Source organism: Fringilla coelebs, assembly GCF_963513975.1.
Source record: "Fringilla coelebs genome assembly, chromosome: 2".
NCBI lineage: Eukaryota > Metazoa > Chordata > Aves > Passeriformes > Fringillidae > Fringilla > Fringilla coelebs.
Window position 1 is genome coordinate 63,116,825 of NC_140029.1, and position 26,782 is coordinate 63,143,606.

The 26,782-nt window shown below is 38.5% G+C and overlaps 1 protein-coding gene across 4 annotated transcripts in view; it reads left to right on the forward strand.

Moving 5' to 3' along the window:
• FNDC3A (fibronectin type III domain containing 3A) overlaps positions 1 to 26,782 on the forward strand; it is a 110,673-nt gene that overhangs the window by 40,900 nt on the left and 42,991 nt on the right. For 3 of the 4 annotated variants that reach the window (XM_084201464.1, XM_084201463.1, XM_084201465.1), the window contains exons 4-5: positions 20,305 to 20,381; positions 25,042 to 25,279. In XM_084201464.1, coding sequence (XP_084057590.1) covers positions 20,305 to 20,381; positions 25,042 to 25,279 — 315 coding nt within the window. Of the gene's footprint in view, positions 1 to 15,856; positions 15,979 to 20,304; positions 20,382 to 25,041; positions 25,280 to 26,782 lie in introns of those variants that run through there. The other variant, XM_084201466.1, reaches the window with a different exon arrangement.

The following is a 26,782-nucleotide window of genomic DNA, read 5'->3' on the forward strand; positions in this document are numbered from 1 at the left end:
TTGTAGAAGTGAATTACTGCAGATCACTCATTCATGAATTCTTCCTATTGCAGAATAAATGAATGAAGATGACTCATCTTGAGGACATTTTGTAACAGTCCCAAGTTACAGCTAAAGGCTATTAAATGTTACTTGACACAATAAGAGAGACCATGTTCTATATGTCTCTGCAAAGGAAAATTGCCATTTTCATAATAGAATAAGAAGACTTATGTAAATTAGAATGAGTCATAAATGCTTCATGCTTTGAAATTAAATGAAGTATCAGTATTAAGGTTAGGCTCTGGGATAAAAGTTAAGCAAGCTTAATCTAATTTTTTCTCTTTGAAATAAGAAATAAAATTCTTCTCAAAAGTGTTTTCAAGGAATTCAATAGGAAAAGAAGACACATCAATTCTGAGACTACAGTAGTGAAACACAAACTTCAGTTTATTCTAAGATCAGCTTGAGCTTTGCAAAACCAAACCTGTCCATTACCCAGAATATTTTGTGAATAAAACTGGTACAGAATCATAGAATGGTTTGGGTTGGAAGAGACCTTCAGTGGTCATCTACTTCCAACTCCTCTGCCATAGGGAGGGACGCCTTCCACTAGACCAGGCTGAGAGCCCTGTCCTGTCTGGCCTGGAACAGTTCCAGGGATGGAGTAGCCACAACTTCTCTGGGCAATCCCTGACAGTGCCTCACCACCTTCATGAAAATTTCTTTCTTATATCCAATCTAACCCTCCTCTCTTTCAGTTTAAAATGCTGCCTCTTGACCTGTAACAATACGCTCTGATAAAAAGTCTTTCTCCATGTATTTTATAAACCCCTTTATATAATCAAAGGCTGCAATAAGGTATCCCCCAGCATTTTCTCTTCTTTAGGCTGAACAGTCCCAACTCTCTCAGCCTGTCTTCACAGGAGAAACGCTCCAACCTTATGACCATTTTTTTGGCCTCCTCTGGACCCTCTTCAAGTCCATGTCTGTCTTGAGGAGTCCAGGACTCCAAGTGGGAGGAGAATCACCTCCCTCTCCCTGCTGGACATGCTGCCTTTGGTGCAGCCCAAGATACAGCTGGCTGTCTGGGCTGCGAGTACACATTGCCAGCTTGTGTCTAGTTTTACATCCACCAGTATCCCCAAGTTTTCTGCAGGGCAGCTTTTAATCTATTTTCTGCTCTTTTCTGCTGTCAGGCTTGGTGTGGTTTTGATTGTTTACAGATACTGTTACAGCAGCCAGAATGAGCATCTTGAAATCTGAAAGTAACTGCTATTTAAGTACATTTGAAGCAAAACCCCCTACATTTATCTTGTTCAAATATCATCTTGTGCTTTGGTGTTGAGTTTTATTTTAACATTGGAAGTGGTTAAAGACCTGTCAGAAATTCTGTATGAGTTGCCACAGACCCCTGAGAAAGGGACTTTGTTAGTTGCTAATGGTCATTGGGAGATGCTTCCTTCACAAGACCACTATAGCTTATTGTCAAATCCTAAACCACTGTGGTAAGTGGAGGAAGTCTGTGCTGTCATTCTGTGGTGATTTTATAATGCACGAAGATACCTGGCACTGCAGCAGTGGTCACATTTACAGACTTAAAGGGTGACATCACCTCTAGAAATACCATATCTTGTTTGTGAAATTATTTGGTATCCACATTAGCACTGGGCAAAGTTTAGCAATAAAAGAACGTTCATTTAAATACACAGCTCTCTAGTAATGGAACAAACTAGCAAAAGCAATAAAACACTATTAAAAAGAGTTCTCTCCTAGAGCATATCTAGTCTTCTAGGTAGCTTAATAGCCTGAATAATGGATCCCTTACAAGTAAACCCAGATCTAGTGCATTGGTTTTCCTGCTTCCATTAAGAACAGCTTACTGAAGCCAGACAGAGAAGCTGCTCTGGTTGCTCTTTTTCTTTTTGTAGCCTGAGAAGAAGCTAATTTTTCATCTTTGTTTCCATTTATGTGTTTCTCATTTCTAAATACTGAAATGCTGCATGAAAACATGTGTAAGTTTATTTGCTTTCCTTTTCATCTTTAATGATGATTTGCAACTTTTCTCCACAGTAGCCTCCTGAAAATAAATGTAAGGAGTTAATTTAAAAAAAAATCTAAAACCCCCCTCAAAACAACCTCACCATAAATGGTAAATTATTTCAGTTGTCATCTCCATTCCTTCTATGTAGAAGACTAAAGATATTATGTAAGGCTGAAACTGGATATAGATACTTAGATTAACTTCCTTTTCTACATAATAATTTTAAGATTTCCACTGGAAGTATTTAGAGGGCCTTTATAAAAGGCATTGAGGGAAGCTAGGACAAATCAACTGGAAATACAGGGTCAGAGCAAGCTACAGTGATTTGCAGCTAATTAATTCTTGGTTAAGGATGTCTGTGCAGAGGGTCAGAGCTGACTCTAAAGCACCTCTTTTTGGGAATGACCTTCAATAAAAACAATTCTTTTAAAAATTAAGGTTTTTCTATTTCTAGATATCTGCACTCAAACAAAAAATAATATTAGTGTTGGCCAGCTATGTGGGAGTATAGACTGCAGAGGAGACATCATTCCATTTTGTATTGAAACAAGATGATGAGGGAAAGTGGTCGCAAAGCGTGGTTGTAGCAGCTTGATTTGGAGGTGTCTCATTCCAAAATAATTGTAAGTAGGAGCTGCTCTTTTTATAGCTTAGATTGATAAACAGTGTGCATGAATGCCCTTGCAAATATTGTTGAAGACTTAACTATTCTACCTTTTACTGGTAGGTTAGCCTAAAAATTGGATTGAGATATGGCAAATGCCCTTCTGGTAAGTTAAAGAAATGATGATGTATTTAAGCCCTCACTGCAGTGCGTGTAGAATGTTCATGTGTTGGCTTTGACACATAGCACAAGTTCCGTTCGTAAGTCAAGTACTATTGGCAGGTAAAACTTGTCTGTGAGCCCTGCTGCTGCAGCTCTTCTAGTACAACTGCTGAATTAAAGCCGGGTTCAGATACATCTCCTTTATTCTGTAGGCTCTCTTGCAGTAGGGCAGAGGCAGTCTTCTAGAGTCACGACCATCTTTCAAATTTGTTGTGCTAACTCAATGAAAATGACAAAATAGTGCAAAACAAGGTCATTCTCTGGACAAGAATAAAACACAGCAATCCAGAACTCTGTTCTTTAGATAGGCCTCTCTCTGCTCTGAGAGTGAACATGAGAATTAACCTCTTAACAGAGCTCCCTCAGCCTTCTCTGGGAACTGCCTGACCTTGTCCTCCATTAATTCTGATGACTGGCCAGGTCTTTGTAGTCCCAGTCTCATCGAGCCATTAAAGAAGCAGGCAGGAATGACACAAGAAGCTGTTATTGGAAAAACTTACTTTATCATGCTGCTTTTCTGCCAGAGCAGCTCACATTACTGTTATGCCTACTTTGTTGGTGTTATAAATACTAGACTTCTAAAACATTTTATTCCCAGAACAAATTGAATTTGGTAAAAGTTTGATTGAAAAGCGAACTAGACTTATCCTCTTCTGCAGTAGCAAATTAAAGGAAAAAAGGGAATGCATTAATTCATATCTCTCATGATGTTGATTGTAGTGTGTCTTAGGAAAAACATAGTTTTCTGCCATTGATTTCTGTTTAAAATGTGTTAAAGAGAGTCAATATCTTTATATGGACAAAACATTTCTAATATTTTTTGCTTTGGTTATTTCTCATTCTTCTAATAGATATTTTTTTAACTTTTGTTCTATCTTATTTTATGCATTCTGATATGTAAGTTCATAAAGTACTATATTCATTGTAAAGTGGTCAGTCAGGTTCTCCCTTTCCTGTTTGATTTTCCAGTATATTCAGATCAGTTAATCTTCTCATTTATTCCTTTTTTGACTACGCTGCAATCTCCACACTGCAAGCTCAGCCTGACTGTAGGAATGTTCTGGAGACATTTTGTTTGAAATATCAGTGCTTCAGCTGCATACTGAAGTCATCTAATTTTAGGTGTCTAAATGTGTGTTTCTATATGTGGCCTTGGATCTAAGCTCCCATTGAAACTAGTGAAGATTTAGTCACTAGGTATAGTGCACTCAGTGCTTTTCAGCTGACATCAGTTTGCACTCAATAGCTCTCCAGGCTCCACTGTCTGTACCGAGTAGGCTCCACTTGCTATAATGGGAGTTCAAAGTCCTAACTTGCGTGCAGACATATAATTTTAGATACCTAAATGAGATGTCTCCATTTTGTAACTAAAGCCTGGCTATTATAAGCTGAAATAAATAAGGCTACATCCTGAAAGTGCCTCATTTAGGTGTGTTGATTCACAATTGTACCCTCAGTGAATGTCTTTGTCCTCAAGCACCTGAACTGTTTGAGCTCATCCATTTCCATGAGCATCTAACACCACATTTTACAAGGATGGTACTGGTTCTTGGAGATGCATGTTGGGAATGAATATACAGCCCTAAGTTGCATCTGGAGAATGCCCCTAAAACTTGGTTTCCATTACTCTAGTCAGACATGTCTAGCCCCCAAGGCTGTGAAGTATTAACTCAAGCTGTTGAGATTCAGGTGCTGTTGTTGCCTCAGTCTGGAATCAGTTGGATGAGCCTTGTATGAAGCATGTTAGGCTTGACAGGTTTGTGTCTGGCAATATTATAATATTCCCAGGGCACTGCAATCAGTTAATCTGATTTCTTCTCCGACTATGTTATTGATGGGAAAGAAATAGCCCTATATTACTTGCTTTTTAGGGGGAAAAGAAGGGGAAAAACTGGTAGGATCTCTTCTTGTAAGAGTAAGTAGAAGTAGCTAGTAATTTTCTCGAAGTAGAAAATTTGTCTAATGTAAATGGTTTGAATTAAAAAAAATTAGAGCTGTGAGCATTTTACTTAGTATTTTCACTTAATGTACAAACATTTAGCATAACTTAAACTGATAGCTTAAACTTTTCTTTATCTTAATTGGATGCAATCTGAGTAACTAAAATAATAAAAATTCATGAAAATTGCTAACATTAAAGAGTGGAAGAAGTTCCTTAATTTCATTATCTGATTATTTTAAAACAAATGGTGCTTGCTTTTATTTTGTAGAAACTCAAACAGTGTTTATAAATGGACTTTGTACTGGGTTTCGTGAAAATGGAAAGGCTAGAACTTTGTGCATAAAGGACTTTTGCTGGATCCTCTTTTGCAACTATGTACACTACGAATACAGCCTGGTGTGTCATCTGTTGGAAAATGCTGTGCATTGTTAGATGAGACTTCAGGAGAGTTCCTTATAGTTCCACCCTGTGCAATTCAAGTTGTATTGCTGAATTCTTGAAATATAGTTGTAGCTGTTAAACTATTCAGACTTCTATCACAGAATTACTGTTAGTAAGAAATAGCTTTGAATTGATTTTGGTTTACTCTTGCCCACTTGTAGTCATGGCTGCCTTATCTTGCCACTGTCAGGCCCTTGGTAGTTGTGAAGGGTTGCAGACACATTGAGAAGGAAAACAGTCTTCAGAACAGTTGTGGAGCAGCTCTCATGGCTATTGTTTTTCCAGATTTCCTCAAAACAAAGCCAGTTCCTCATACATGCTCAGACTGTCAAAACCATGCCAACAAGCTTACAAGCTGGCATTGCTCTGCCTCGGTACCTTCTCTGATGCCAAATGTTGTTGGGTACCCAGGAGGCTAGTCTCCCTTTCCTTCATTTTCACCTGTGCAAGGCTAATGTGTTGCTTGTTCTTGCAAGAATATAGTATCTAACAAAATGCTGCAATTTGGAATCCAGGGATTTTTAACTCTGTTCTTGGTTTTGCTTTTTTAGTTTTGGTTGTGGTTTGTTTTTTGGGTTTTTTTTTGTAGTAATAGATGAATCAGCAGCACATAGCTTGATAGATGTGGCTGTGCATGTGTTATTAATAGTAAATTAATAGCTGTCTTTTTTTGACTGTCTGTGAAATGACTGAGTTTTTGTCAGCTTGCATGACTTACATGATCATGTCACTCTTCAACTTGATTTAAAATCATGGTAATATAAGTTCCCCTTCTTCCTTTTGCAGACATGCAGCAATCTGTTTTACATCTAAAGCAGTTTATTATCCAAATAAACTTGGAAATATCCAAATGAGGGAAAGGAAGAAGAAACAGAAGATAACCAAGGTCATTACACATAGGCTAGCTGTGCACAAATATAAACAGCTCCTGTGTAATGTGAGTTAAAGACTGGTTACAAGTAAGTTCAGCCACTTAAAGCCATTAAGAAACTGTGTAATCAGAAGAGGTTTCAAAGTTGGAATGGCCAAATTCACTGGAAGTGACGGCTACCCATACTGCTGTTCTTGTTTCTTTATGGCAGAGAGAAGCTCTTTCTCACACTACAAAGGGCTTTCTAGTTGTCCTAGAAAACTCAGTTGTCTAGGGCATGTGCTCTAGGACATCATTCAAAGAGCTTCAGATTTTTTCAAGTCACTATATAGCATCCAGTAATTGGTAAATGGGTCTCAGGTTAATGGTACTGGAGCTTCTAGAGAATCTTATGACACTTCCTTCCCTTTGGATTAATCAGCCATTCAGTGAGGATATGGTTTATCTCCTTTGCTTGTTCTCCATTTGTTATTCCAGTAGACCATTCCTCAATGGTTTCACTTACCCTTTTGCTGTGATGCTCTGTATATGGGCCATTTTCATAAATACTGTGTATAATGTGTTTCCCTTGGATGATCTTTATAGTTCAGAGGTTGGATGGATGTGCCTTTCAAGGCAGCTGAAGAAAGAACTGCAGTAAGAACTATAAATGACAAACCAGTAGTAAATATTATTGTTCATTAATTCTTAAAAGGAGTTAATATACAGAGAATGGTCAGCCTTTCTTTTCTTCTCTGTTTTGCCAACAAGTTGTCTCTTGAAAGATAGCATTTAAGTGAAGTGTTATTGTATTGCATCCTCAGCTGCTTTAGACTTGAAGAGTTTGTACTCTGAAAGGCACCACTCTGCGTGGACAGAGTTAACTCTTTCTCTATATGCAGCGAAGGGACCTCTCAGTAAAGCTCTTAAGCAGCAGGTGGATTTGGAAAATTATATGACACATACTTAAGTATGCGTTTATTCTTTTTGTTATGCTTTCCATATACTTTGTATTTTGTTTCCTGTTTTGTGATCAGGCAAAGATTGTGGATCAGATTCTTTTAGATGTACAAAAAAGAAAAAAAAGACACTTTGACTCTTACCTAGATTTAAAATTCAGTTAAATCTGAAATCTTATCTGACTTTTTACTCTTATTTTTCAAGTGATAGCACATACAAATAAAACTTGCAGACAGATCCTTGGAATACCTAAATAAAGCCCAAGGTGAGTTTGGGAATTTGAGAAGCTGAACAGTGTTTTTTCTGAAAGAGAATTTTTTTCTGAATTGGGGTCAAAAGCAGAGTGACTATCTCCCATTAGAGTTTGACACTGCTGGTGGTGCAGTTTTGGGGAGCGTCTGGTGGCTATGGAATGCATTAATGAGTGAAAATATTTAGTAAGGTACAAGGGCAGTCTAAACAACTGGAACCAGTTGTTAAAGTTCTTCCAACATGAATGAGTTTTAAAAATCACCTGCTAAGAGAACTGAAAAATAAGAGTGAGTATCAACAAATATTGATCAGAGGTGCAAGAGGACAGGCTGGTGTGAGACTAACTTCCATTCATTTCCCTGATTTATACTACAAATGGACACAAGAGCACTGTCAAGCATGAGGGTTTTGAGATTAATTGTTGATGGTTTGATCACTTTTTCACTTGTGGCCTATGTGTCTTAGTGCATTTCTACACAGGTTGTAAATCTGACATGATATGTATGTAGCATTTTCAATAAAATATTTGTAAAAGATACTGTTTTATGCTTACTACACCCTTTTAATGCTTATGAAAAGGAAAATTGCATGAACAGGAGGAAAATGTACCTTGAAAATATACCCTGTCTTTTCTTTTAATTGCAGCTATATACACTTCAGAATTTCCTTGTATCACTTTCCAGCAAAGATATGACACATAGCAGATTGTTATTATGCCCACACAGCTTTCTTTGTTCATCCTCTGTCAGGTCTTTCAAATGCCATACAGAGCACTGATTTCTCTACAATACCTTTCCAATTGTGCATTATGTTCATAGAATTTCAGTGTGTTGTCATTTTTTTTTTTCATTACTGAGCCTTGTCCTCTCAACTGAAAAACAGATCCATTATTTTTGATGGGAAAGAATCTAGTCTCATGTTGGTGACAGTAGTTAAACAGAAGGGTATTTGGTTTGGAGTTCTTCTCAGAAGCACATAAATATACGTTGCTGGATCATCTTCTTGTATGGTGCTACTGTGCTGCTGGGTCTGGGCAAGTAGTACAGTAAACATTTCTGTGCAGCTTCAGAGAGATGGAAAAAAGGTCTGAGGTGCCTGGGAACATTCCACAGAGAAAAAGAGGCTTAATCTTGGGTAAGGTTACATCTATTTAGGATATAGTTTTGGTGGATATCAGGGCCAGTGGGAAGCAGACAGGACTAGAAAATGCAGGTGTAACAAATTGCAGATATGTGATGGAGGCTTGAGGCCAGATACCTGCATGTTGCCTGTTCCCTTGAAAGCATGGCAGAGAATGTTTTTGATCCCTATTTCCAAAGAACTTCAGCAGACTCAGTGTAACCTTTTTTTTTTTAAAGTTCTAAATTGTGCATGAAATAGGAAAGGATTGAATGCTAAAGCATGATGCACAGCCAGCCTAGGATGTAAATATATTCCTCCTTAATCACTCAGTAATCAATGCACTCAGGTGTCTTTTAGCTAACAAGACATTCTAGAAATATCTGGTATTTCAGCCAGCTGATCATCCAGATGACTCTAGTGGCACAGGAGATCTGTATTCCAGAAGTGGTAAAACAAGAACATGCAGTAGTTGTCCAAAGGAGTGTTGTTTGAATAGTACCCTGAACTGGGTGAAATGCAGTTATATACGATGCAAGGTTGTGCATAAGATTAATAAATTATGGATGGGTATCTCACTTGAAACTTGATAAGGAGGAGGAAGAAGCAGGCAAGCTATCTGTTTGACTCACAAGATAAATATTATCTAAGCTTAGTGTGATCATAAAATGCATCAGGACAGTTGTTGGTAGTATAGCTTGGGATGTTTACAGGATTCTGCTGAGATTTTAACTGTAATTTGATAACTCATGTTTGCAAAAGATGAAATGAAGCTGACTCCAGGTGTTGTGAATAGGAAATGTTAGGATATTCAGGAGAAAATATAAAAAGAAAGTAGAAAAGCTTGATTTGCTTGGCTAAAAATTACTTTTGGTAGAAAACAACAGGGAGTTAAAAAAAAAAATTAATGCCAGAGCTAGTCTAGAGTCCAGTTGGCTATCAAATGGCTGTGAAATAGTTTTATATAATCACTAGAATCTTGGCTACATAGGAGAGTGGTGCTCTAGAAAAGCAGTCCAGCAGGGAGAGACGTATGGATAAAAGAACTGCTTTGCTATTGGTCTTTATGCTTCTACATAGAATCCATTCATGGTGGATCTTGATGTATGATAATAGGTGAGAGGAATGAAATTGCAATTGCAGGTGAATAGACTTGATTCATGAAGTGTTTTTCAGGCCTTGAGCCCTCATGGTTCAACAACAGAAAATTTTCATCTCCTGCATCCAGACAATAGTGAAGCAATAAAAAGATTTCTGCACAAAGGGCACATTTACTTTGCAGCTATTTAGCAATTTTCTTGTCTCAGCTCCTTCATGGAGGGATATATTGATCCATACATAATGTATGGTAAGGAACTCCACTGTATGCATGTGTCGTTTTTCCTTTCTTCTGGTTTGGAATGACAACCTTATATGTTTGAGCCAAGTTATTTGTTTCATCCCTGGCCTCTTGTTTGGCACAGGTAAGTAGATTGCCTACACAGTTGTTTCTGGCTCCAGGTTCATTTTGGATGCCAAAGCAGTGGGTATGTTACTTTCCAAAACGTATTTGGTTACAAAGCAAATTGAATTTGAAGAGAACATTGCAGTGGTATAGGCTTGTCTTTGTTCTCGTCCCACCTTACTGCTTTCCCAGATACTTTCTTTCTGGTAATGCATGTTTATTAACATTGCTGATAGTTTTTTATCAAGAGAAGCCTTTGCTATAGATGCTCTTAGTATTTGAGCTCACATACTTCCTGTATGTGGTAACTTACTTGAGATTTGTAGAAAAGAATGCCTTGTATAAGTGACCTGTAAAGAGTTCATTGTGCAGAATCAAGGAGTCTGTCACATAAAACACCAAAAAGAGCAAATTTTAAACTTCAAATTCCAAAAGAAGTTTAAAATACACAGATTTTATAGTCTTTATTAGTTAGATTGCAGACCCTGAAGACCACTTTCACATCACTTTGAGCAGTAAACGGTGAGGTTTGCAGTGCAAATTGGCTGATAGTGTTAAGGGATTTGTGCAATAGTAGAAGCATTTCACTGCAGAAGAGGCTGCAGATGTTTGCAGCAAGCATGGCACCTTTCTGTGTTGCTAAGTCTGACTGACAATATTGTGTCAGTCAGACTTAGCTTTTTTTATGCATATCCTGGTTTGGGGTTAATTAATTTGGGATCAAATTTCTGCAAAGCTTTTTGGGCATGAAAATTCTTGTAAGTGGACCTTAAGTCATTAGCAGAATCAGAAATCTTAATCTAAATGTTTAAGTACTTATCATGTCAGTTGCAATGATCACAGTGTTCAGAATCAGTAATTTTTCAGGCAAACTTTTATTTCCACTGTCTTCAGAGCATCCCCTATTGTATCTGCATTTATAGGCTTGTTACTAGAGAAAAGACAGAGAAAAATATGTCTGTGGGAAAAATTGTGATTGCAAGGGGTTGTGTTTAAGATGCTTGGATTCCACCTTAGTTGTAACTTAGATTTAGCTGCTGAAGTCTCAGATGCAGCCCAGGTCACCCACTAAATAATGATTTAATCCTAGCAAGCATGCTGAATCTATTGCTTCTCCTGTTTTGACCATGGAATTCCCTACATGCTTCTAATGCTACAAAACATGAGACTGCAGAGGACAATCAGGAGACAGACATCAAAGGCAGAGACAGTATAGAAACAGTATATAAATGATGCCTTTCTATCTCTTCAAAAAGAAAGGCTGCTTGTCTACTTGGGCTATATTAAGTTTATTCTGAAATGCAAACAGTATCTGCAGCAGGAAATTGTATAAAGCACTTGCCCACAACAAACAACAACACCAAAAAAAACAAAAATCAGCTCTGCAAGTACCACAAAATCTAAACCTGTAGCTCCCTGATTCCAGCAGTGCCCATTAGCCATGAGGCTCTGGGAAATTCTGAGTTGGTCTTTTCTTTTGTTGTCTTGTGGAGGTGGGCATCTTCTCCTCAAAACAAAGATTCTAGATAGAGTGAAAATACATGTGAAAGCAAGCTGCCTTTTTCTGTTGATGTAATGGGGATTCCTCTCTGATTTAAGTGAAGTCCTGGGTTCTTCTTCCTGTTTTAAAGGCTGGCTCTGAATTTTCCACTTAGAAGCTCTTGGATTAAATGAGTTAAGTGTGTTCCATTCCAGTTTCTAGTGGTCCATCTCCAGCAGAAGTGACCCGCATTATTTCTTCATTTGGTGTTCACAGCACTCTACTAAAGAGGAGCAAGCTGTGGTGAATGTGCAGAAGCAGAGACTTGTCCTCTGGAGGCAGTCAGTGAATCAGGCTGCCGAAGCCAAGTGTTTGCTTTAGATGCTGCAAAGTGTAAGGCGTATGACATCAGATGTTTTCAGTTTGGTCTTAAGTCTCTCTTTTGCCATATGATTCTGTATCATTTGCCTGGGTCTTGTTCCCTACAGTTTGTGGCATGACAGAATGATTTCTCATCACAAATGTCATATTTTGAATTGTCAGCTTCATGGATTGTTTTCTCCACTCATTATTTGAAACAAAACTCTGTAATAAAGTGTTACTTCAAAATCTATTTCATGGTTAAGAAATCTACATCTGAACATTTGTTTGTGGAACTGCAGTGTTACAAGAAACTTTGTTGGTGGACTCAAGTGAACACCTCAGATGGAGACATAAAAATAATTGTATGCAGTGAGTGTGAAGAGAGGTTGGCCTGTAGGACCAAACTCTTTCCATTGCTTCGGATTGTTACAAATAATATTTTTACCTGATCAGAACAGCAGACTCACCTAATTAAAGAACCACATCTGAGAGTAAAATTTCAGTGAGAGCTGTTGGGTGGGAGGGTTTCTAAAAATCAGCAGTTGACATTAACTTTTTACCTTATACTGAGAAAAATATTTAGCCCTGGTTTTGCACCCTTGATCTCTATTGGTGGAGCCAATGTTTTTCTAGATTTACCTATTTTTCCCTCTTCTGCTAAATCACGTAGAATCCAGGATTATGGGATTTCTGGAAAGCTGAAATACTCCACATCCTACTAACTTAGTTGTATATCTTCTAGATATACTCTAGAATGATAACTCAACTAGAGTTATCGTGAATGATAACACTAGAGTAACTCCCAAACTAGTCTCTTTAAAGAAAGATGTGTTTTGTATTTATTTTATATATTAGGAGGATTTCAGCTGTTTGTAATAATAATTTTTGTTCTGCTGTGCTTTTATTTTAAATGGGCAATATGAATGTGCATTGTATGTATATAATTAGATTGAAACCTTGACAAGCCAAAGATTTTCAAATTAAAGTACTTGTTATTAGTAGATTCCGGAGGTTCAGAGTAGTATGTCTTTAGAGATGTCTGCCTTGGATAGAAATAAAAGTTTGAGTTGAGCACTGAATTTCTTCTTGACAGCTATTTCTGAAATGACTTTTTGCTGTGTTTTCTCATACTGTATATGATGTATTAATCCCAGTTTGCACAAACGGATTATTTTTTTTGTTTTATATCCATGGATTCTTCTCTCTTGTCCATAATTTTAAAATACCTTACCTCAGAATCTGGTAAAATTGTTCCAGCATTTGCTGTTGATTTTCTCAATCACTACATAAGATTTGTATAAGTAATATTCAGTAAGTCATATTCAAGTAATTTTATGTATATGTGTGTGTGTATATATATATATACATAGATGTGTGTGTGTATGAGTGTGTGCATAATAATTTGGGAAGGAGTAATGTTAAGAAATTTGCACATAGGAAAGGAGACTTCTTTGGGTGCCAGCTGAGACAGCAGAATGTGCCAGATAATTCTGCATTCTAGTCTCAAGCCAGGTAAGTAAATAAAAAACCTCATTAGTGTGAAAAGTTGAATACCAGGATGATGAAAAGGCTTTTACAAGTAATTATACTATGTAATACTATTCTTAGCACAATCAGGCAGGCAGGGGGAGGAAGTTGAAGTTAATGCTTGTTCCTTCCAAGATCTGTCTTCTCTGGATCAACACAGTCTTTTGTAGAAGACACAGTCTACACACCAAGAACTGCCAACTGTTGAGACTCACTTGTGCTTTTCACTCTTAACCACAAGCAGCTGTCAGTAGCAGTGCTTAACTTTTTAACTTCCTCGTCTGCAGTGCTCTATGGGGAAAAAAAAACCCAACCCACCTGATTAGAAAAACACCAATTCTAGTGGTAGCAACTGTTAGATGAATAAATTGTAGATTATTCTGAATGTTGTGCGTCAAGTGCTACATGATTAAGCAGCATGTACAAGTACTAAATTTTAGTCTGAAAAAGTTGCAGATCTGTACTGCTCAGCATCAGTGCTAGGAAATTAGGCTGTCCTTGAAGAAGAAGCTAAGCTATATGCAGTGCAGTTAGATTAGAATGAGTGCAGATTATTTTTCCTGCTAAGAATAATAACATTTTTATCAAAGCCTCTCTTTATGGTATATCACGTTTGACTCCCAGTGATTTATGGTTCACCCAATATTTAAATTGGAACTCTGTGAGGGAGTGAACAATTTTTTGACGTAACTCTTCCATATAGTTGCTAAATCATTGCCCTAAGCTGGCAGAATAAACAGAGTAATTTAACAGCCTGTGCTGCACAGTACAAAGTGTATGTTGTATTTCCACATTAACATCTTTGAATCAATGTTACTTTTTCTTAGTGAAGTAGAATTCTTCACTGTGGCACACAGTTGCTTCAGAAAGTAGGTATAAAAAGTCTTATTATTGTAGTATCTCAAACGACTACAATCATTCTTTTGCAAATTCCCAAGTGTAACTTTGTCTTATGAAGTCTGTGCTATTCAAAGGCATGGACTTCCCGTCTTTTTTTAATTGCAAAATTGCATCATGGTCATTGTTTAGAAACAGGTGAAATAAAAGTACTTTTAACATTTGAACATAGAAACCATTGTCACCTTTTCCCTTTGAAAGTATATCAGGCCATTATAAAAGAAAACTGATAGCTGCATTAGTGATAAAGTGCTATAGGAACCTGTCATCTCTGCACTTTGCCTGAGAAGAGATTTTCTTGTGAATATGTATATGTGGTTTCATGGGAAAGATCAGGCTCTCATTAGGATGTAATCTTTAGAAATACTCTAGTTAGGCTTCATAGCTTTCTGCTCTTTTATCCATTATTCCAAAGTCTCTGTGAAAGAAACTGATGCTCCCCCCCTTCCCCCACTTTTGAAAGGAACTATGATAATGTTTTACCTTCCGTTTTTCCTTTTGTTTGCCAGCCTGCTGTCTACTGATAGGTTTCCTTTTTTTTTTTCCCCTAGTCAGTTAATACATTTCAATTGATGTTGAGGCTTTGTCAGCTGCTGTTCCCCAGCCTTGATGGCAAAAGTAGACAGATGGATGGGGGAAGGGAAGGGATTGTTTTGTCAGGATGAATTTATAGCATAAGGGATACATTAAATTGAGAGCACTGCCAGCAGAAGTCTTCTGATCACCTGTGTCCTTGCAGTGATCCCAGTTCCTTCTTGTGCTTCTTCTCCAGCTTAGGCCAAACAGTAAGTTCTGTACTTGCTTTCTTGTTTTCTTATTACTTGCTTTTATTGCATTGCACCTAGTATGTGTAAAGATATTGAAGTTAACTTAAAGTATTAATTTGGAAGCGTTTTCCAGGCGCGACTTACAAGACAAATGTAGACCAATTGGTGGTGGTTGTTATTGCTGGATTTTTTTAATTAGTTGTAGCTGTTGGGAACTCAAAATAAAACTTTGAAGTCTTAGTCCTTATGTAAAAGATAGAGTGGTGCAACTGTTTGTGGCATCTGGGACTATTGATTTACTGCAGCCCATCAGTGTTAGAGGGGTGTGCTGCTACGTCAGCTGGCGCTCTATTGTTTCTGCTGCTGTGGCCTTTGTGTTTGATCCTGTCAGTGCTTGCGTCAGTGATGCATATCATCGCCTGTGTGATGTCAAAGTGTGGGTGTTCGGTTATAGAGCCATAGTTAACCTAATGTGCTGCAGTAAATCCTGAATGCTATTTCCTCCTGGGGATAGCAGTGATTCATCACCGTTCACATTAGACTAATGCTAAGTATAGCAGTGTTCATGAGCCGCAGTATCCACATAGATTACTATCAAAGTCATTGCAGCTCTCCAAACGCTGGGCCAGAAAGTGTTTGTTTGCAACCAGATCTGTTTGTGCACCCCCTTTCTTAAGTGTAAACTGATTAGCAGGTCAGCTCAAGGAAAATCCTCTGGAAGGACTGGGCCTAAGTAATTCTTTAGCACTTAATTATGCTAATTAACGTAAAAGCTTTCAGCTAAATGACTCGGATCACGGCAGGCAGTGACAGTCGGTAGATCACAGTACGAAGCGGAGCGGGGAGCCCCGCGGGATGGCAGAGGAGGTGGTTCTCGGCGGGGGCGCTGGCCCTTGAAGCGGCGGCGCGGGCGGGGCGCAGGGCGCGGAGAGGCCGCGGGGCGGGGCGGAGCGGAGCGGGCCCGGCCGCGCACCTGAGGGAGCCTCCCCGCCCCGCCCCGCCCCGCCCCGCCCCGCTGCCGCGGCGCGCCGGGAGCAGCCGCCCGCCCGCCCGGCCCGGCCTGGCCCGGCCTGGCCCGACATGAGCGGTAAGGACTCCCGCCTGCCCGATTCGGCCGCCGCGGTGAAACACGACACCTGCGGGCCGGCGGCCTCCGCGGTTGTGCGGCAGTGGCGGATGGGGGAGAGCTGCAATGGCTAGAAAAAAAAGATAAAAATCTGTGGGGCAGGAGTCGGAGCGCTGCTAGGCCCCTCTGTCGGTAGTGCGCTCTCGGAGGGGGGGGTGGCTGCGGTCCCCGGGGCCGCGGTGGCCCCGGAGCCGTGAGGGGAGCAGGACGCCCAGCTCTGGGAGGCCGTAGGAGCCCGGGTGCTGAAGCGCAGGGCCGGGCGCTGAGTGCCCCGGAAGAGCATTCCCTGCCCGGCGCTGGGAATCCGGTGTGTCCGCCTTTGCCTGGGCTTTTATGAGCCACTTAAAATGAAGTGGTTGAAATAAAAAGAAATGGTGTATGTGCTTGGCGAGCGGTGGCGATATCCTCAGGTTTTCAGGTGCTACTATGTTTAGATCAGCTTGTCACGATCCTAGCAATGATGCAGTGCTGATAATTTTGCTGCATGTTTATGGTGTCTGTAATGAGCATAATGAGGTTTTTATAGTCTGCTCAAATAGACACGTTGGAAAAGTTCATCAGCTACTACTAGGGGAAGGAGGTACTCCTCCTTGGTGGGATTTTAGGACAATAATAAATTGAGAGTGGGGTGAAACATCTGTGTCTTGGGTTCAGTTCCATTAAATCAACCCTTAGTGAGTTTGATGAGACATATTTCATTAATAAAGTAAACCATTTATGTGCTTGTTTCCACTCCCATAATGTTTCTTTTCCACTTACTGTGTAAGAGAGCTTGTATACCTGAAAATGTATCAAAGATTTGAGACCTCCCCTTACCAACAATGAAGTCATCAACATTCATTATGCAATGATTTGTATTAAACCAGTTCTATTTATGTGCAATGGAAAATTAGACGTTTCCTTAACATGAGTTCCCGATGCTGTTGTTTGCTGATACTTTATGATGACTCTCAGCTCATGGTAAAACACACTGGTTTTGTCATGCAGCAGTCCGCCAATACCTAAAACCATGAAACTTCGTCTTATAGTGGATTACACCACAAGAGAGCTGAGATCTTCACAATAGCGAAGAAAAAAATATATGGTTTTATAGCATATTATAATTTTATCCTCAGATAAAATTTTGCAGGTTGTAATATGCTTCCTCTCAAGAAATCAGTAATCTTGCTGTGAAACACAATGTTCATTCAAAACACCTGTGAAGTCTGCAGACATTTTGTCCCATGCTTATTTTCTTGGATATCCACCTAGAAATTTCATTTCACAGACACTTGGAAATCTAATCAGAAGTAAATTAGAGTTCCTGAATATTCAAACATGTTTTCATTAATTCTGGTACTTTAAAGTGCAAAAGATGGGATGCAAATTTTAAAATTACTGATTTGACTCTATTCTAACACTGCAATACTTTATTAGGCTCATACACTCAGTTTATGCCTTTATGTGACTGCTATGGCATACTGAAAATGGCTTCATGGATCAACCTTTGTACTGGATGGGAGATAACTGCTCTGTGTTTGTTAGAGAGATTAAAGTGCTAAATAAGTAAACCTTAAAAAGGTTGTTAAACAATATTCTCTAGATGCTTAAAGCAAAACAAAACAAAAAAGCCAGATAATCACCAGTTATCAAAGAAACCGCTTGCCTATGTGAGTTTCGTCATCCTCCAAGGACATGGTGTTCTGTAAGAAGTTCAAGTAAATGTGGTCTTAATTTTGCATTTACTTGGAAATTACATAGTTTTAAATTGAGAAACTTTTGCTGAAACATTGTTGAGTTTCAGATGAGGAAAAACACTGGAAGAATGTTCAGTTCTCCATTTATAGCTTATGTAGTCTTTATATTCTTCATTGTCGCACAGTTCAGTGAATAATTCATTAAAGACCTTGTTCTTAAAAAGTCTCTTCACCCCCTCCTCCTGTTGTGAGTTAGCATTTTGTTGATAATAAAGCTGTGATTCTTTTTAGGTAGCATGTTTGCAAACTTCTGTGTCTTATTCTAAAGAAGTTCCTATAATACATGCAATCAAGTTGGATTGCATGCTGCTTTTCTAAGGAGCGCTTTTCATTGCTTTCCCCTGCTCTGCTTTCAGACAGAGGTACTTTTATTTTTCTGTTAAGTCCATATGTATCAGAGTGAGGTATGCTAATCTTATTTACTGTATCTTGCATTTACTTAGTATTTTCCATTTGCAGATCCTAACAGAGTTTTAAAAAACATTAGGTGGGGATATGAATGCCCTTTCTGAAGTATTACTGAGACCGCTAAGTTGGATTGGTACTTCTGATATCTTCTATATACTGAATTGGAAATTTGCAGAATGTGGCCTACAGTGTCTGAATTCCAACGTTTTGTCTCGTCACAAAACTTGTTTAAATTATATTGTGTTTCAGTATTTCTTTCATTATTAAAATTCAGTGTTGGTTCCCTTGTGTATTTAAAACACAGTAACGTAAGGATATCCCTCTTGAGCTTGTATCAATGTGCTCACTCTGGTAGAGGCCAGTATCAAATGCTAAAGTGGACTAAGGATAGGGCAGGCGCACAGAAGAAACTTCCTTGTTCATTATACAAAAGTAGTACTTATATTTTTTACAGCTCTTAATGAGTTACTTCTCCCAAACTGAACCTAATCTTCGGTTTCTACACTGTTCTTAAAGGAAGGAGTTACACAATTTAGCTGTGCATTTTATAAAAAAATCCCATACATGTTTTAAAACTTACCTGGTGAATTAGTTTACTATCTCTGGTTCTTGCAAATGAAAAACTATAAATTATCTGTCTTTCAATTTTTAGGTTTTTTTTTTAATAGGTCTTTTACTGTTTCTCTGCTGCCAGCCCTTTAACCATCTTCTGGTCGAGGAATCCTGAATTCCTGGTCTCTTGAATATTTCCTGATAAACAGGCGGAAAGCCACTGGAAACAAATTTTTTGTCCTTTTCTAGTCCTGTGTGTTCTTCTTAAAAGGTGGCGTCAAACACATTGCTTAAGGATTTGAGGTACAGCGTGGATTTATAGCACAGCATAATGATGTTTTCTGCTTGTTCCCTGTTCTGTTGGTAATGATTTTCTGATGTTCTCTTTCTTTCTGCGAATACCACTAAACAACCCTTTGCTGGTATTTCTTTAGAAATCCGTGTAGCAGCTGCATTATACGTTTGTTTACATCTGATTTATGGCTTATCGCTGTAAAGAAACACTTCTGGTTTTATTCAGATGCATCACTTTGCACTTAATAACATTATTCCTTCTCGGTTTTTGTCATCTGATCAGTGAGTACTGTGAGATCCTTTACAGCTCTCTGAGAACATAGCAACAATTTATCACCTTGCTGTTCATTTTATTTTCTGGAAGCTTTGTCTAATACCCAGAACAGATTCTTTGGGTACCTGTGGTACTCTCTTCTTGGTCACTTGAAGAACTTTGAAAGCTGATAATTTACTTCTCTTAGTTTCCTGTTCTCCAATCAGTTATTAATGGAAAGACCTTTTCCCTTTTTAACCATAGGTAGCGTTACTTCTTTAAGACTCTTGGAGAGACATTGTCAAAAGCTTTTTGAAAATCCAAGTATGTGACAGCATCCCTGTGCTTCTTGAAGATATCTGATTTTCTAGGCAATACTGCAATACAATCTACAAATGCCACCTTAATACATTCCCATTGTGTTATATTTATCTAAGTGTGTGTAAACTGCTTTTTTTATGGTTTGCATGGTACAAGGATCACCATGGTGTCCTGACTTTTCCCACTAGCTGGAGCAGACTTACTAGTTGGTGAATACACTGGCTTTTCCCTGGCACCTTAAGTTCATGTCTCGCTTACCACCTCCCGTTGCTGTGGTACTGACACTAATTTAGTTGATAAGACCATAGTAAAAACCAGCCATTTTGTAAGTAATGAATATGATCTGGTTTCAGCAGCTTGTTTCAAATATTTTTGTTTGTTTCTGTTTTATAGTCTCTACTATTGTCTTTTCATCTTTGGGGCATTTCTTTTGATTTGTCGTCTGTTGAGTTTTTACGTGAACTCTTCTCTGAGCTTATTGACAGAGATGGGAGAAATATCTGCTGGGGATTTTTTTTTTTTTGCTTGTTTCTGGTTTTGTTCAACTATTTTTTAGATTTCGAAGAGTGCCTTTTGCTATAATTTTATATGTACAGTTCATTGCCTTTGTATATCCATATTATCTTGTATATTTTTCACAGAGACTTTGCAGCTCAGTATGTTCTTTCAGCTTTCTCAAATTATTAAGTGGTGCTGTACTGAATATTTCTGTAACCCACTTAGGTCCTGCTCAGGTTCCAATGATGTCCCCAAATGGTTCAGTGCCTACTATTTATGTGCCTCCTGGATATGCCCCACAGGTATGTCACTTCACTTGCTTCTTAATTTATTTATTTTCATGCAACTTTTGGAACTGGATCCATAATTGCTAATTCAATACAATAATTTGTTAGATTTCAGTCACTGTGATCAAGCAAGGAGATAAGATGTCTCTTAGTATTTCTGAGATGGGAGACTTCTCATGCTGTCTGTGCCTGTTCAGTTATATATTAACTATGTACATGACAGTAGCAAGCACAGTTCCTTGCTGAGCTAAGAATCCTAATGTACTAGATGCCATCTGAATAAAAAATACAGCCATGACCCAAATATCTGCTTGTGCAGGACCTGTACTAGTTCCTGTGTTAGTGGATATTTTCTCTTGGCAGCAATATATATATAATATATAATTTATACATGTACATAGTTCATGTCTGGGAAGTTCCCTGTTGATAAGGAGAAAAACAGGTCAGTTGAAAAAGTACAGCAAACAACATGGAAAAAAATGTCAGCTGTCCATTGGGACCAGGTTATCGTATAATAAGTGTTTCCACCACTTATCTTAAAATGGGGCTCTCATTTTTTCACTGCTGTGTGATTCCTAATTTAGATGCCTGGAAATTAAATGTGAGCTAGATAACCTGGACATCCTTTAAAACAGATTAAAAGGATGATTTCTCTTGGCTATTTCTGACATGTGAATTATAATGAGATGTGTGGCCTTTTAGATGGTGCCTCTTTCTTTCCCTTGTCTGTAGAACAAGTCTAGGGCTTAGTAGGTCAGATCTGGAAGTTAGAGCAGTGGAATGCCACTCCCCAGAATGCAAGTCTCTCTCAAGACATTCTGTTGTCATGACTAGTCTACCTCTGACTTAGTGTACATCCAGTGGGGTACACTGAGAATGGACTACAATGCATAAAGTACAACAAAACCCACGGTGTCAGGAGATGTTGGACAAATTATTTAAACAACATTGAAAAATTGTCCTCTAGCAAAATAAAAAGCTGTTAGGATAGACAGACTACTACTCTGATTTTATCTTTCATCTCTTGGAAGTTGACTGTTAAGTTGATTCTATGCATCCTTTGTAGCTGAGTTCCCAAGCAAGAAGAAAAATGACTTATAAAAATGACTAAAAGTCCATATATCTTCAGGTTGTAGTAAAAAGGCCTGTTTCCTGTTATAATTTATTTTTAAAGAACTGGAAGAAGTTTAGAGCCAAGTGAAAATTGGAATTTTACTATATTTCTTACTTGTTTTCATTTGATGAAGTACATATTTTTAAAGTTGTATAACATGTACCAATCTGAAAAATACTTTTTGAATTAATTTATCCTTCCTTTGAGTGCAATTTGAATCAAAGATGCTGAAGGGCTGGGCCTTGCTGAGGCCCATTCATTAGCCTTTCACTGGAGTTTGCTAGACCAAGCCGGTGTTGTTTTAGCACAGCACTCTGACCTTTGAGCTGAAGGAGCCTCACATCTATCCAGCTCAGAGTGCAGGTGGAATGAGCTCATCTGCTGTTTTCATCTGAGTAGAAGTGCTGTAGTCCAGGACAACCTGTATTTTATAAACCTTCTGAAGTGTTTATTACTGACAAAACATACCAGACTTTGAGGTTTATGATGGGAGTTCCTCTTACAAGCCAGAAGATTTGATAGCAGTCTTGCAAAACAGGAAAGTCTAACATTTTAGAGCTCAGAGTTTTCCCAGACCTATTGCAGTCCTATGGTTTCTTCAGGTGTAGTTTTAAAGGTCAGCAGCTGCAGCTATATTTTGTGTTGAATTGGAAACCAGCTAAATATCCTAAGCTGTCAGCCTGGAAGAACTTCAACATAACCATCTTTTGTCTCTCCATTTTCTTTTAGTTCTGTTATGCCTCTGCTTGCTTCAGTTCCTGTTTGGCAATGATGCAGTGTACTGTCCTCTGTTAGAAGTTGGGGATAACCACTGAATAAAAGATTTATTTTTCTTATATCACATAACTAAAAAGCAATTCATCAGCTGATTTCCCTTCCTCTTCTTTTGGAACTGTAGTTGTAAAACTGAAAGAAAGCCCATCTTTATTCATCTTCTCTTAAGCCATCTATATTCACTGTCTGCAGTGAGTTTTCCAGTGATGTTTGGTTGGTTCACCCAACCAAACAGACCTGTGCCAGAACCACATTTTGCTAGCACAGCTGGGATAATAGAGAGCTTGTTTACTTTTTAAACTTAAAATTATAGACTTAGCATGGTGCTCTGGCTGCTTTTTGGAGTTTTTTTATCCATGTGGTTGTCTGCTAGAGGCCTACCATTAAGCAGATGTTAGATCTGGAAGCACAGTTACAGGCTTGTTAAGCATAAGTTCCCTGCTGTTATGGATTGGGTGACTGTTTCTAAGTTACTTAGGCTATTAGCAGGCCCGAGGAAACAAGTTGTAAACTAAGCAGCTCGTTTGCTTTTTAATGGGAGCTGCTTCCTACATAATCTGAGTCTACTCATAAAATCATAATAAGTTGCAGTATTTTGGGGGTTTTGTAACCAAAAGGGACTTAAATAATTAAAACTGCATTTCAGTGTTTAGAAAATTTCATTGGACAGGAGAAGTTCTAGTTGTATTTACTGCTAATATATTCTGCCTTTAGAATACCACACAGCTATGGTTACACAGATTTGAATTGTATTGTCTTTAATTACTCCTTCCCAAGAAGGAACAATTTCTGTGTACTGAAAATAACCCATTTCTTAAAGTCATATGATATGCATATTTTTCAAAGCTGTGTTCACTTAGGTAACATTAATTTCCAACTACCTATTAAGTAAAGTGGGGTCAGCTATATTGTGTACACACTTCTGTGTCTTCTGAATGTTGTTGCATATGCATATCCTACAGTAGCAGAAGCATGCAGCTCTATCTACAGCACTGTTTCTCTCAGCACAGTGGTGAAGTTTTGAAACAATTTCCTGTACCAATCTCACTTACCTTGCATTGGTTCAGCTAGCAGGATAATTTGGGGCTGTACAAATTAGATTGCTGGCAGAGAAAACAGAATCAGAAGCTGTGTTCCAGATGTACCAGATGCCCATCAACCCCTAATGGGGACATGGTAAAACCAATGATCCTCCAAGCAGCTTTCTGTCACGGACTTGATGGAAGCATTCACTCTAGGGTACAGGGCTAAATCTAGCCAAGCATGATTCCATTAACCTTAAACAGTGGAGCTGAAAGCAGCTTGGCACTAAGTGTTTTGTTCTATTGATCTGTTCCTGTTGCACCAGGATGTTTATTGGTGTATGTGTACATGTCCCCATCTCATTTCAAATGTCAGTGAACCCTTATGCCATAGGGTTGCTTTGTCCCCTGCTATTGAATGTAGTCATGATACTCCATTCTTCTCCCCCTTTTCTGGATAAATATTCCATCTAAAACCTTCTATTGCAGTTTCTGCTGTGACTTTATTTTATAGCATTTTACTAGGACGTGAAGAACAGTTTATTTGTTGGCATCCCATACATTAAACTTACTGACACCATGATACACACAAGTCAAAATATGCCAAGATCATCTCTAGGTGTCACCAACAGTCACGTATTTTTGTGAATTTACAAACATTTAGGAGGGTAATGACGTGAGGTGCTTCAGGGGTAGACCCTTGTTCCTGGTCTAGTTGGTGACCCACCCTCATTGACTGAACATTTTCTGCTTCAATACTTGGTACAGTTTGTGCACTTGTGCCTGCTCTCTGCCAAAGCCCCACATGCTGCGCAGCCCAGATGTGCTACAAGTACCATGCTCAGCACATCTCAGTTCCATGTGTCTTACAGATTCTCACCATGGGATTGCACATGCTACTTCCATTGCTTGGAATTTCTGCCAGCATTGCTAAGGGCCACACTTGGGTATCTCACACAAAGGCTGCTGTCATATCTCTCATTTGCTAATTTTTCACAATCCCTTGCACTACAGTCTGCCAGTGGCTGCCACAAAGGCCCCTGTTTTCTGAGTACCATGTGGCTTCCTTCAGGATTCAAGACCTCTTTACAGGTAGAAGGATATGGGGAGGAGAAGGAAAAAAATTTTAGAACTGCTTGATTTGTGAAGGAGTTTTGAGAAGGCTGACTACCATCCTGGTAGTTTGTTTGCTAACAGCTTGATGCAGATGGTGGTTGCTGCAGGGCCACTATGGCTGGTGTCTCCTGGGTTAGTGTTGGTGGGCTGAGTTGGGGACAGAGCAAAAACCAGACACTTCTTAGCTCTTCTCTCACTATTGACGCAGAGTGAGGTCTGTCAGTTCACCAGTTCATTTCTAGGGAGCCAATCTAGTTGTTAGGCTGTAGAACAAATCCTACAGCAGTGTAGCATACAGGCAGTGTATGAGGAATGAGGCAGAATGAGAATGGAAATGGGACCCATAGGAGAAGCTTGGCTCATGCCATAAATATACCCTGTTGTTGGTTAGGTACTCTTACAGTCAGATTGGTTTTTAAGTTTTCTTCCCCACCACATTGAGATATTAATGGCATTGCTGCAGTTAATACGTTTAACATAATAACTCTTTAACTCTTTAATGTCCCTTTTTTTTTCCTCTTGCTATTTCCTGTTTTTTTTTCATCTGCTTTAAAAGGTTTACTATTCCTGATTTTGTTTAAGGATCTATAGAAGCATATTTTTCAGACTGTCATTTCTCTTTTGGTGCGTGGTGTCTCTCACTATACAGGTTATTGAGGATAACGGTGTTCGAAGGGTTGTGGTGGTTCCCCAGGCTCCAGAATTTCATCCTGGTGGTCACACAGTGATACACAGGCCTCCACATCCCCCACTGCCTGGCTTCCTTCCTCTTGCAGCCATGATACCCCCTCCACCCCGTCACATATACTCACCTGTGACTGGAGCCGGTGACATGGCAACGCAGTACATTCCACAGTATCACACTTCACAAGTCTATGGGGATGTGGGTAAGTAGCTCATCAAATATTGCAAGTTTTGTCAAAGGCAATAATGTTCTGCTCATTTCCAGCATCTCTTATGTTGTTGTGTGGGCTTTGTTAAGCAAGACTTACAGCTTCAATGGGAGTCATAAGCAAAAAAAAAGTATGCGGATACCAGCCTTGATTTGGCTGAAGCTTATTATGCCAGAAGTTCTTTTAATTTATTTCGTTGTCTTTTCAGTGATCCACTAAACTTAGAGATTACTTCTTACATGTATAAGTTGCATATTTTCCCAGGAAAGTGAAGCAGAAAGTGTTTCTAGTGATTCAGCATTTAAATCCATGCCTGAGCACTGTTCTGAGATCTCATGTCTTGCAAGCATCATGTTTGAAGCATGAAATAGGAATTCTTAGTATTAAGGAAAAATGTGGTCAATTTTTCATAAAACTGTATGCATTTAATTGAATGTGCCTTTGAAGTCCAGTTGGACTAATGAGGTGCTACTAACCTAAATTTAATAAAGTGGTTAAAGCCATCTTTGGTGGTGGTTAAAGTGGTTAAAGCCGTCTTTGGTTGACATCTGCCTTTACTGTGGTTTGGAGGCAAAGTGTATTTGTGTTCTAACTCGGGGGCTGGTTAGTTAGATTAAAATTTACATTTCTGGTAGACTTGCTTTTCTTTAGATAAGGCAGGTGCCAACCCTGAAAGACTTTGAGAGCAGTTCTAGGTTTCTGTTTTTAGAGAAAGCTAGAAGCTATGAGGAGAGAGGTTAAACACAATTTTTCAACGTTCTATGATACTACTAAAATAACCTCAAAATGTCCTTAATCAATTTGCTGAGCTTAAATAGTTAGGATGAGAAAAGTGGTCAGATAAAAATATACCAATGTCTTGATCTTCCTGGAACTCTTAGTGTTTCTGTATTCTTATGTTGTACTTTATTTCTTTTTGCACTACTTCGATAATAGTACATTACTAGATGCTCTTTGGAAGCTTATTTGTAGTTTTATTAATTTCCTGATTTCTTGTAGATGGCAGTTGTTTGCTTTTAGTTTGCTAAATTAAGAAATTGGGATATGATAATTAAACACATAAAATGATGCTTCTTAATGGAATAATATTTTTTTAGATTTCTGCTGCCAGGTTATATCACTTTAAATATGAATTCAGTGATAATTTGCTAAACTGCTAATGTAAAAAAATTGATACAATGGGATTCTTTGCTTTATTTTCAGTGTATATATAAAATGCCTTTGGCTTTAGAAAAGTAAAGTATTAATACTGTAATTTGTTATTTATTTGCTACAGATTTCATATTTAATTTTGGATCTCTTACTTTGGCTGTAGCTTTCAAAAGTCAAAACCCACAGTTTGGCTCCTATTTCAGGGATCTAAATATAAGGGAAAAAAAAAAAAAAACAGCAAAAAAAAAACCCCACAGAAAACAACCAGATCCTCATAGAGCACAGTAGTTCCCTGATACAAGCACTGAACTCTCTGAAGGTAGTGAAAAATCACATTTCTAAACA